This window comes from Anarhichas minor, unplaced genomic scaffold (genome assembly GCF_050575085.1).
Source record: "Anarhichas minor isolate MPS153535 unplaced genomic scaffold, ASM5057508v1 ptg000026l, whole genome shotgun sequence".
Classification (NCBI taxonomy): Eukaryota; Metazoa; Chordata; class Actinopteri; order Perciformes; family Anarhichadidae; genus Anarhichas; species Anarhichas minor.
Window position 1 is genome coordinate 11,099,729 of NW_027466472.1, and position 12,211 is coordinate 11,111,939.

At 41.4% G+C, this 12,211-nt stretch overlaps 1 protein-coding gene across 2 annotated transcripts; it reads right to left on the bottom strand.

Moving 5' to 3' along the window:
- Positions 1-475: 475 nt before the first annotated feature.
- On the bottom strand, positions 476-10,953 carry relb (v-rel avian reticuloendotheliosis viral oncogene homolog B). 2 transcript variants are annotated; one of them, XM_076100349.1, is made up of 11 exons: positions 10,662-10,953; positions 10,356-10,379; positions 8,868-9,022; positions 6,106-6,411; positions 5,076-5,242; positions 4,885-4,976; positions 4,593-4,724; positions 4,393-4,497; positions 2,804-3,019; positions 2,596-2,667; positions 476-1,810 (listed from the first exon to the last, which is right to left on the bottom strand). In XM_076100349.1, exons 1-11 carry the CDS (start codon positions 10,720-10,722, stop codon positions 1,359-1,361), a joined length of 1,782 nt encoding a protein of 593 aa, XP_075956464.1. In that variant the 5' UTR covers positions 10,723-10,953; the 3' UTR covers positions 476-1,358. The 2 variants fall into 2 exon arrangements, with proteins under 2 accessions (XP_075956464.1, XP_075956465.1); XM_076100350.1 differs by lacking the exons at positions 8,868-9,022; positions 10,356-10,379; positions 10,662-10,953 and adding an exon at positions 7,497-7,704.
- Positions 10,954-12,211: the final 1,258 nt, after the last annotated feature.

Below are 12,211 nucleotides of genomic sequence, written 5' to 3' on the forward strand. Positions count from 1 at the left end.
ATATTCCTTAAGTGGTATTACGAGGTTCCTGATAAGCATGTGACATAACAAAAGATTCAGCAGAAACCACAAACTGAAAGCAGAATTGTTCTACAGCCTGGCCTACTGTAAAATGTGCCAATATCTTGAGAATAAAAAGGCATCGAGTGAAGTTAAGACGCTGCGAACAAAGGACACCTCTCACCAGAAGATTTGTATCTAGTTTCTTGGGCAAACAAGTCATTCAACATCGTCTTGTGACAGTGCTGACATTTAAAGCCAAGAAGAGAAAAGCAGAAAATACACAATCACGTACTTGTTGATGTTGCTGTTGCCAAGCGTCATTGTTTTTATAAGTGAGCGAGCAGGTTAGTACTGTGTGTAGGCAGCTGAAGGTCACATTTTAAATAGATTTTATCCTTTTGTCACTCTGCTCTCTTTTGACAAATCATCAAGGCAACAGTCAGCTTCAGAGGAAGTAACGACAGGACAAAAATAACACAGACAGACAGTTTATTTCCCGAAACATGGACACTACAATGCTACAGCGACGGGCGGAGTTGAACTCGTGACGAGCTACGAGTGGAAGTTCGAATGTTTAGCACGAGAGTGAAACTGCACAACAGCAGGAACTGACAGACGAAGTTTAAATAAGAGGACTGGTTTCTATTGCCTTTAAGTAGATTAATTATTAAACAAGCGGCCACATCAACAGAGAGCGATCAAAGAACAAGAACAATGTGAAGAGCAGATCTGAAACTACTTGAGACTTTTTGTGCTAAAACTAAAATCCTACACTTCTTGAAGGAAGTCAAGTCGTTTTCCCAAAATCATGTTGAAGCACATAAGACCTTAGACAGACACTATATGACAGGTATTTAAGTCATACCTCACTAATCATTTACTACAATAGAAGACAATTCATGGGAGGGTTTCTATTGTTCCCAAGTTAAATATAGACGTTCATGAGCTCTCTCTTTAAAACTCCACGCAGACCGTGAGAATCTGACGATTAGTGCTGTGAGCATCTACCAGCACACTTGCAGGAATGTTAACCTGGTCCTGCTGGTTGCTAAAGCCTTGACCAGCAAGGTCTCCAGACAAAGATATGGATTTAGCAAGAGGGCAAACACATTTTACAGTGCAATCAGCCGAAGCAGTAGTCTTGGATTGAGGACAACATAATCTTGTTTGGGTCTAAATCCAGAGGCGTTAAGGGGGTTAACAAACCATTCTTTCATATGAGAGTGGTACCAATTTTCTCATCTAACTCTCTGCAAGAAAGCAGTGAGCGTTTTTCCCCAAAGTGCCAACGATATTATTTTGAAGTGGACAGAGAGAGAGTGTAAGGGCGATTCATGATCTGGACTATTCGCTCCTCACAGCTCCTCTTCTGTCTTCACCTGAACCATGTTGGAGGGGCTGTCCTGGCCCTCTGACTGCGGAGTCTGGATCTCGTTGACGAGCATGTTGAACTGCAAGTCGCTGAAATGGGAGAAGTCCTGTGTGTACGAGCCAAAGTTCTGGTTAATGTTCATATCCGGGGTGGCAAACGTGGAGCTGGCATCGGGCCCCTGCTCAAAGCTAGAGGGCATGGACAAGGCAAAGCTGGGGTCGGCAAACATGTCCCATTGTACAGGTATTTCGAACTGATTCAACTGATTCAGGAGGTCTGCATCGCTGCCATTGTTTGAGTCCTGGGGCTCGTTGTAACACATTTCCCCTAAAGCCGAGGCCCCAGGCTGGGCAGCACAAAGCCTCTCGTTGGGAGACATCATGGTTGGAGTCTGCTGAATGAGGAAGGGCTGCTCTGCTGCAGGTGCACTCTCCGCTGCAGAGAGAGGAAACGGATTATGTTACAAAGAAAAATAACGACCGGTTAGAAATCTGATGAAAGGTCCGTTATTATGTAGAGACCTTTGTACTTGGATCAGGACATGAGACTTGTGCCGTTTGAAACTTGACATTATTTCAATCAAGACTTTTCTGCTTCATTAGAGTAGCGTAGGCTATTTTGATGGTGGTGTAGGAACAAACGCGTGTACACACAACAAAAAACACTTAAAGTTACTACAAGGAACTTTCATTTTCATGTGTAGTTTGTGGTGCTGTTGTACTTCTCTGTACAGTTAATTCATTGCTTGTCACCTGAAACATTTAACTGGTTCATTAATACGTTGCACCTTTATTTGTACCTTTGTTTAATTTAACGTCAGTATGCATGTATATTTTATTTCAATTTACATTCAGGGTAAACAGCATGTGCATATGTATGTACATAGAATAGTTATACTACATTTATTTCACTATGTATATCAATCATCTTGGGCTCAACAGGTTTTTGTGTTTACATTCAGTGCGAGTATAAAAGTTCTCGTTGTGCAGAAAAGCCGATTAAAACACGTAGTGTGAGTTAACACAACGTACAAGATGAATAAAAATGCACAGTGTCTGGCCAGATTTCACAGAACTGAGCCACTGTTCATGTTGGATTTTTAATGCCATGGCAAGTCAGAATGTTTGCTGTGAAAAAGCCGATACAGCCACAGTCCAACAAAACAAACACGAGAAAAGAAAACATCAAATCGGACTGAAGAAAAGACATTTGAGCCTCACCTGTCACACAAGCTTTCTCACTGAAGCCGATGTCTGACTTTATCTTTCTCTTCCGCTTCACCTCATATGGATCTGAAATGAGTTAAATGAACCTGCTGTTAATGTTTCTAATTTGTTTTCTATCAAGTAAACTTCAGCCATTCAAGCCGACGCTGCCATCAATAGCTCTACAGACCAGACAGTTCAGTGTTGTACAGTCTTGACTGACCTGGGTTGTGTGGCAGGTACGTGAAGGTAACACACTCGCTCTCCATCTGGTCTGAGAGGCGACGCAGGACCACGCTGACTTCAACCTCCTCTGTGATGTCCTGGTCCTGGTAGGGCGGAGTCTTAAACACGATGGCGATTTGCCGGTGCACATCTGTCTGGGCAAACTCCCCGCTCGCCTTCCACGACCCTCGCCTGAAGATGATCTCTATATCATCTTTGAATCAGTGAAAAAACACAGAGCCATGTTAATCAAGAGAAATGAGAAAAATATAATTTTTCTATCCTAATTTAAAACTTTTAAAGGACAAGTCAAAGTAGGGTTGGGCAATATGATGGTATATACATATACTGTATATATACACACATATATATATATATATATATTTGGCAATACCATTTCCACCGCAGTAGATGATTGCAGACATGGAGGAGGAGAGTAAAGTTGTAAATACAGAGCAGGTACCCAAGATGAGTAAGAACTCTGGTAACATGATTACAAGACATTTGTAGTTTTTGTGTTTAGACGGCTTTTTAAAATGAAAGCTGAGCTAATCCAGCAGGAAAAGTCAAAGTCTTTTTTTTCTTTTGGTTTAATAATTTGCGTGATTTCTATATTGCACTGACTGAAGCCAGGCTGGTATTTATTTGCAACTGTTAAACTCCAAACACGTAACACTTAGAAGATTTAACATTCCTGAGAACAATCATTTCATTTTTGTTTTTATACATGTGATGAAGTACGGTGTGGTGGTTTTATTATTTCATTGTTCTCAATTATATTTACTGTATATACATTACCATGATATAAAATAATATATACTATATTTGACAATTTTTTTTAAATTGAATAAAGTATATTTCTATTCTTCTATTCTATTCTAAACCATGATAGAAGATGTAGGCTATGTCGCCCACCCCTAGGTCCCAGTGCTGTCCAGTGTGCCTGCTATTTATATCTTCTTTTATCCGAACCATACTAAGTGCTGTGTCAATAATGCCTCTGGCCAAAGCTCTTGCCGGTGTGGAGGCATAAAAGACATTAAATCAGACAGCAGCTGCTGTAAATCAGTCACAGAGGCATCTACTCTACGTTAGTACTAGTTCTGCTGTATAACAAAATATCTAACTTACAGGTGCAAAGCCTGCAAAATACACACTGCTCCACTCATAAATAATACGATGCAGCAAGAGAACCCGTCTAACAAATGAAGGTAGGAAAACGCTATGATAAAAGAGAAACAGTGGTCAAAAGAAACCCCTCCTCAATAATGACTGAAAAAATAAACATAAGCAATAAGCTTTATAAAACTGTCCCTTGCCTCATAAAAAAACAACTATAATCGCAGAAGCATGCTTTAATTCATATCGACAAGGCCTTGTTTTAATGGCTGCTAACTAAAGTTTGGGAGCATCATCATCATACTGTAAATGTCTGCCTCTGGTCGGGTGTGCATTTGACCCAGCAGGGGATGTTTCATACACTTAGCTTGTCCCATGAACTACTGTGTGAGCATAGTTTTGTTCACCCTCTCTATACTGTTTTTTGTATATGGGTGACAGAAAGAACACAAGAAAACTTTCTCTTACCTTTCTGCACTTTGTCACACAACATGTAGATCTCTGTCTTGCCGGAGCAGGAACCTCTGTACTGGTTAAAATGACTGATCTTCAGCTGTGATGTAGTCGTGGCCTCTGTGAAAAAAAACAAAGCATCCAACAGTTCGTGAGAATCAGAAAACGCATTTCCATATTGTTGGTGCAGTTGTTTAAAAGAGTCCGTTTCTTACTCTTGTCATAGATGGGGTTGGACACCACTGGGCTGAGACAGTCTTTTCTGCCGTCTTCCCATTCAAACTCGCACTGAAAACACAGACGCACAGCGTTCATGTCCATGTCTTCAATGCCCTTCGTGTGACCAGCTGAGGGATGAAAAGACACAAAATCAAAGTCTGTTTCCAGGAGACACAACAACAAAAACAGCAAGGAAAGAAGAAACAGCAGCAGTACCATGGATGTGTAGAAAGATGACAACATAAACTAAGTTCTGATGAGCTGTGTGTGTGTTGGGATCCATCTTACTTTGAAAGGGGTCGATATTTTGGTTTCTTCTCTTCTCAAGAGAAGTGTCCAGCTCTTTCCTCCTCACACACTGGATACCGAGGTTAGTAAAGCTGCAAGTCCAGAAGAAAAAACACATTTAGTCAGAAAATGCAAGAAAGATGATTTAATAAAACGTTGGGGAAGAGATAAACGAAAGATGGGATGAGCACCTGTGACGTCGGTTGCTGTGAGGATTGAGCGTGACCACGCAGATCCCTGAACCGTTTGGGCAGTCTTTACCCACAAGGCAGTGGGGGTGAGGCCGGTGTGGGAGGTCTTTGGTCACCAAGGAAACCGTGACTGTGACCCTCTTTAAGTGTTCAATGGGACCTTGAATCTGAAAGACGGGAAGATGAAATAGAGAAGTAGGGAGAAAACAGAAGAACATGAGGCAACAGTAAACATATCGACATCGAGCTGACAAAAACAACCACACAACACACAGACACATAAAGACACATTTACGGTTAAACAGGAAGTGTCTTAACGTGGTGATATAGTAAGAAATATTGTAAATAAGAAGGGGAACTGTCAAATTGAGAAAGATTGAGGAAAAACTGATGAATTAAACATTAAAATGTGCAACAGATGCTGCCTGAAGAAGTCATTCAGAGTAGCTGCAAATCAAAATCTTGGAGTGTTTGTGTATATATTTAGCATATTCTCACTTTTCTCCCCTCCCCTCCTTTTCACAGTGTATTTTAACTGACCCATTTGGGACAAACATCTGATCACCAATGCCTGAGGTACTAATTTCACCAAGAACGAAAAATGGCATCAACAAAATGTTAATCAAGGATTACTTACAACTACACGTTATTTACGCAAAATAAAGAAAGACACCGATTTTAAAATGTTAAGAACTTCACACGCCTCATGTGTTGTCCTCGTTGTGAGATGGTGTTTGTGTAAAGGGGAAGATGAACATGTAGGAGTGTTTGTTAATATGGGGGGTAGGGGATAAACCACCCATTTTTGACCACACTTGAGCTGGGATTTGCAGGGACTTTCTAATTGACTCCAACAACCCACATCCTTCCAGCTCCACCCGTCTACATGGGGGGTTGAAGTGTGCACACCAAACAAAATCAACTGTGGTTAAAAAAAAAAACCTCTCCAACTGTCACTGAAAGCTAGTAAACCCCCTTTAAGGTCCAACACATAAAAATAAATTTAAAAAATGAACTGCAGTGCATCTACCTCTATCGTAGGCTGACTCTTGTTGGTTTCGGTGCTGGACGCCCCCAGGATGCTGCCGGCCGAGCGTCCCTCACATTCATAGCGAAACCTCATGCCTCTCTCCTTGGGCTCCTCCAACACCACCAGCTTGGGCTTATTCAGAAGCCGCTCCAGCATCTCCGTTTCGCCGCCGTGGTTCTGAGAGGAAACGCCACGGGAGCTCCTGGAGGCCAGCGAACACGAGGAGCCTCGACCACGGCGCGGGAATCCGGCACCGGCTCCCCGGGAAGAATGAGCCATCTCTCGCTGAGGGAAGGTGCAGGTTGGCTATGGAAAAACAATAACAAAACCTTATTAACACCATTATTTATCCTCTATCCAGCCAGGTAACACCTGTTTTCAACAGAGACCTGACCAAGACGACAGTATAAACAGATGCAACAGATAAAATAAAACAAAGGTTTCAAATTAAAAAGCTGGAGCAAAACAACATAAAGACCGTCTCTCCCATTTCTGTCCTCACATTAGGGACAGACAGCAGATGTGCGTCTTGTGATCCGAGATACTGATTGAAGGATGAACATAATTCACAGAGATATGCTGGTAAATTAGCCAAAATGGCTTTAAAACACCAGCACTTCAAATGAGAAAGTTCAGTCTCTGTTTCTTATCAAGGTTTTCAACATGTTGCTTTTGAGAGACATTCATGAGGCAAAATACCTACAACTTCTATTGTCTGGTCCTGAGCCGTGAAAAATACTCCGCTACCTTATCTCACAGCTTTAGCTACTAGTTACTTTTCAGATTAAGATTTTACATAAAAACACAAGAGACTTATCCAGTGGCTCCCAAACTTCTTGGCCTGTGACCACCTTCTGACTGTGTCTGGCTATCCCATTAATCATCCCATGACGCTATAGGCTTCCTCTTAGCATTAGAAAACAACATAGACTGTCAGAGGCACGTTTTAGAAGTATATACCAGATGACGCTGTACGTGACGCATTCTGCATGATGGCTGCAGTGAAAAAGCAGTAAAACTGAGTCACTGCATGTTTTTTCCTTCACACATGTGCTTTCTATCTGTGCAAAGAGTTAACAATGTGCTCATTTGACTCCTACTTACATTTTGATCTCTTATTTGCTCGTTATACCACAGACCACCAAAGCTTTTCCGCTCAGTCCCAGTCAGACTCTTGTTGTTGAAAATATCTCTCACAGTGCTGCTATTACTTTCTTTTTCTTTATCTGCAGTGCTCCCTATATTCACTATTAGGCCACTGATTGGCTTCAATGTAACGCAAAAGGAAGAAAAAGAAAAAAGACACTCAAGTTTTAAGTCTATCTGAAGCATCAATGTAACGAAAGATGAACAATCAAACCTGCAGAGAACAAAGAAGTAAAGAAGTTGACCTCTTTTTCACTTGAGAAGCAGTAAATCAGAGAGGCAGAGAGCTCATTAAACCGTTGCTGCAGAGATCTGGGTGATGCCTTTGCATGAGATCATGTTTCACAATATCCTGTCGAGCCACAGATATCAAATTTAGAAGAGCGTGTTAGCCGGGACAGACCTGTTAGCCTGAAAACAGAAGAGCTAAACAAAAGCCTGGCAGACTGAACCAGCGGACAGGAAATAGGAAGCCAGCTCAACTTAACGTGGATTGACCAATTGGAGAAGCGCAGGGCGAAGAATGTGACCTTTCACCCCTCGGTGGGTTTGTCTGGTAAACAGAAAGGATGGCAAACTGAAAGTAGGAGTCATATTACAGTTATTCCAACCACTCCTCCATCTCAGCCGCCTCCCACAGAAAAGCATGCTGAGGAGGTGCGTCAGCCACGATCACAGGCCGCGAGACTTTTTTAACAAACTGTATTTACACACAGACCCACCCAAAATGTTGCATCTCACATGCAGGTACTTTGAGGGTTTCAGCTGTTTTCTTGTGACCTACATTATTACCCGTCTGTGCAGGCTACAACGTCACTGCAGGCTTATCAGATTACAGCACTTCTGATCTGTAAACCACGTGCTTTATTGTAAGAGCCCGACCGCCTAAATATTAATCTGTACAACAACAAAACACACAACCGCCTGCAGGCTACACATGTAGTGCCCTGCAGTGTCTTCTACCTCCACTTAATCCTTAAAAAGGCTACAGTCCCCAGACATGTTTTTTAATGGCCATCACAAGCTCCCTCAGCTCATGGTAACATATTCAAATTACATGTCTGACTGGATGCTTTGTTATACTTTAATAATCATTTTTATACAAAACAAGGAAAAATAAAGCAGTAAATCCTCACATTTGAGGGACTGTAACGACATGAGGATATAATGATATCATACACATAATGATAAACGTTTACACTGCAATAATAATCGAAGTTGTGGAATAAATTCTCTGACAACCGACCAATAGAAAAAAGGAATATTTGTTTCAATAAAGACAAGATGGGAAAAGCCTTAAAATCCATAAACTATTACAATGGCATCTGTACTCAGTCTTGAGATTGGAGCTAAAATATGCAGGTTCTCTAACACTTTATACACAATTATCATTAATAAAATGATCTTGTGTACAATTAAACTTTATCTGCGTTTGTCAAGGCCTGCTGCTGCATTGCTATAACAGTCACTCTAGGAATGACTGTTGGCAACAGTCTAGGAAACCTCTAACTGAGGTAGAAACCAGAGGAGAACAGACGTAACCCAAAACAATCCAAATGACTACACTGGTAGACAATCATCACACTGTGAGAGCACACCCTCAGATGTTCTTGTACCTGACATGCAGTGCCTCTGGCCAGCAGCACGGGCTGAGATGGCGGTGAGGAGCTCTGTTGTCGCATCCTGGGGTTCTGGTAGAGGTCAGCGGGGGGGGCAGGAGGTCCAGGCAGGGAGGCACCTGACCACTCTGTGATGATTTCCTCAATGAGATCTGCAAAGAAATATATTGATAGTGTCTCAGATGGCCGATGTAACTGAAAGAATGCTGGTGTAAAATGTCTAAAACAAATGTACTAGGCAATGAATAATAAAGGGAACACCGCTCTCTTCATTAAATGTCAGCTGTTGTCAGAGACATAGCGCTACAGTAAGATGACGTCATCTTGACAAGAGGATATAAAATGATAAAACCTCCAGAATAAATAAGGAACTGTGCTGACAATATAAACGCGGTAGATCTTATAAATGGCGTCTCTCTGAAGACCTATAAAAAAGCATCACATCGTCTACTTGGCCTACTAGTAACAAATCTCTGTGTGATGCTGCACCTTATGATACGTTTAAAGAACTTAAACGATATGTGGTGAACAGGTCTAAAGTAATGTTCACGTGTTCTGCTGTGGTTGTCAGTGGTATTATATTTGTCTGTTTATTTATCCGACGTTTGCTGTATGGAACATGATGAAATATGAAAGTCCTAATATCTATCTATGCACAGTGTTGAAGCTGTGTATAACAATACTTTGACTTTTTGTTCGTTTGTGATGAACTTAAAAGTGTTGTTTATCCCACACTGTCCATTATTTTCTATGTCACTACACATGTATTATAACGTCTTTACCATGACCAAATCACACTAAATGTGTTGTGCTACAGTGGTTGGTTTGATAGTTTCACCAGTGTTAGTTGCTGCTATGGTTATCAGCACTTGAATATACAGTGCACACTAATTTGTACCTGTGGTTGAGCTCTACGATGTCTGACACTTGCCAAACAAACAGAAATTACAGTTTTCTTGCAGCGAGTAGAAAACATTAACAAAGTCATTAACAAACGTGAAAACAAACCAAACGCATTGGTTTTGAACTGCAATTACAATAAGTGCAAGTGATCTGAATATGCAAACAGGTTATGGGAATTGTAATTACATTTGTCAATATTATTTAACATGATTGACTTGTACTGTATCGACAATTAAGTGAGAAAATAATTGTTAGATAACGAAATTAGGTTGCAGTCTTAAATATAATAACTATATTAGAAAGACTACGTGAAATGCTTAATAATGATATTAATATTTTTTTTATATTCTTGTCTTGTTTATGATTAGTTTTGGTTCCCAGAAAATCTAACCAGAGGCTTTGTTACATTACAATAAAAGATGAGGAAGCAGAAACACTGATGACGGTGAGGTCTAACTTCTCCTTCTGCACGAGGTCACCTGAGGTTCCACTTGCCTCACAATCCCCACGCACGTGACTTAATGTCTCCTGGGCAAAAGGTTTAAAAAAAAAAAAAAAAAAAAAACAAGAGTCAATACTCACCAAATTCTGACGGCCCTCGCGAGTCTGCAGGACAAACAGAAAGCATCAGAATACAAACGTAGCTGTTCAATGTTTAACCTCTCATCATCTCCACCAAGTGGAGCAGTAACAGCGGGAATGAGAGCCGGTTAACACTTAACAGTGATCCGTTCCCGGGAATGGGTGTTGGCTGCTTTGCTCTGACAAATCACATGCCTGGTAATGATGTCAGCCCTCTTTCTCTTTCTCACACACATAGACAGACAGACACACAGACACACACAGACACACACACACACACACACACACACACACGCTAAAACCTACCAGAGGTCCCGTTGAAGACGTCCATGTCGTTCATCGCATGTGAATAGTCCTTAAAGACCATATACTCCGCCGTCGTGTCCTTTAAATTCGTTCTGAACCGGATTACTATCCGTTATTATTCTTCTCTTGTGTGTCGAGACGTGTCTCTCGTTTGAAAGCAGCTCCGGTAAATACGGTAAAGACTAGTCGGGCTACAACCAGCCCCGAGGTTCACTGCCAACTCGTACGAGCCGTTAGACGGACTTGAATCCATGTGTTGATGACTTCCGAAGCGTAGTTTGCTTCACTTTTTTAGCTTCCGCAGTAGCCTCGCTCTGATTGGCTGGTTGAGGGTATGGAAATTCCCCCACGTCACGTCACCTCCCAGAAGGGAAACCCCCCCCCCCCCATGGGGACAGCAGGTACCTATACCAGGTACATTGCTGCATTCAAATTAAAGATGTTCAATATTTAAATTACAGCCCAAAAGGGGATCGTGACACCAAAAAGAATATAGATTTTTTTTCCATTAAGTAATAGTTTGTTTCAGAGTTTCACTTAATTTGCTAAACAAATTGCAACTATTTAAATGAGCCTCCATCACAAACACTTTGGCTATTTATAATGCCAAGTAGTCAACGCCAGCTTTTCCCCATACAGACATTAATGACGCTTATTTATTGCATCATGCCGCAGCTCCCGTTTCCGATGAACTGATGGCTAAGTGGGAATACCTATTTTTATCAACTATATTTGTCAACTGCGTCAATAAGATCGCTGCACGTTTAGGAACTGCCCTTATAAGAGTGACGTGCATGAACTTTTTAACCGTTTGCTCAAAGTTGTGAAGCGCAACAGCGACACCTGCTGGATACACAGAGAACAGGCGGCTTACAGGAAATGGAAAGTGAACGTTGAAGCGTTTAGAGGAAGCAGTGACTCAGCGAGGACCAAGTAAAAATAAAAAATAGAGATACTCATCTCAGCTGCAGTGGTGTTGCACAAACTGTTCAACCTGGAATATGAAAAACTACTACACATAAAAAGTTGAACAGAGTTTTAGCTCTTTAGGACCCTAAAAGCTATGACAATGAACAGTCACATCACTCTGTGAGACCCGTACAACCGTCATGTCACAAGCTGGGACCTGGTAGGTGAGGCGCATGCAGCACCGACCTTTGGCGTTTCTGCAAATGCTTCATAAAGGAAAGTGGTGGATGAATCCTTTGCATAGGCAAATGCCAACAGTGTCAAACACTTCCATCTAGCCTCACATCACTCAGTAACCAGACTAAAATACCATTATTGTGCTACTAAATAGTAGGATTAAATTGACCGTTTTAACTTGTGCTAGGTGCAGTGATTTCACTGTGTTCCACAACACAAACATGTCCTGTATCTAGTGTTTAATCCCAGCATACTGCAACTAGCCCGTTTGCTTCCCTCATCAAAGACCTGACTACATAACATACAGTGGGGAAAAAAAGTATTTAGTCAGCCACCAATTGTGCAAGTTCTCCCACTTAAAAAGATGAGAGGCCTGTAATTTTCATCATAGGTATACCTCAACT

Coding starts and splice junctions, on each gene's coding strand:
- relb (XM_076100349.1), bottom strand. CDS start 10,722: ATGGTCTTTAAGGACTATTCACATGCGATGAACGACATGGACGTCTTC. Junction 5,243..6,105: donor AGAGTCAGCCTACGATAGAG/GTAGATGCACTG, acceptor CCCGTCTTTCAG/ATTCAAGGTCCCATTGAACA. Junction 4,725..4,884: donor AAATATCGACCCCTTTCAAA/GTAAGATGGATC, acceptor TTCATCCCTCAG/CTGGTCACACGAAGGGCATT.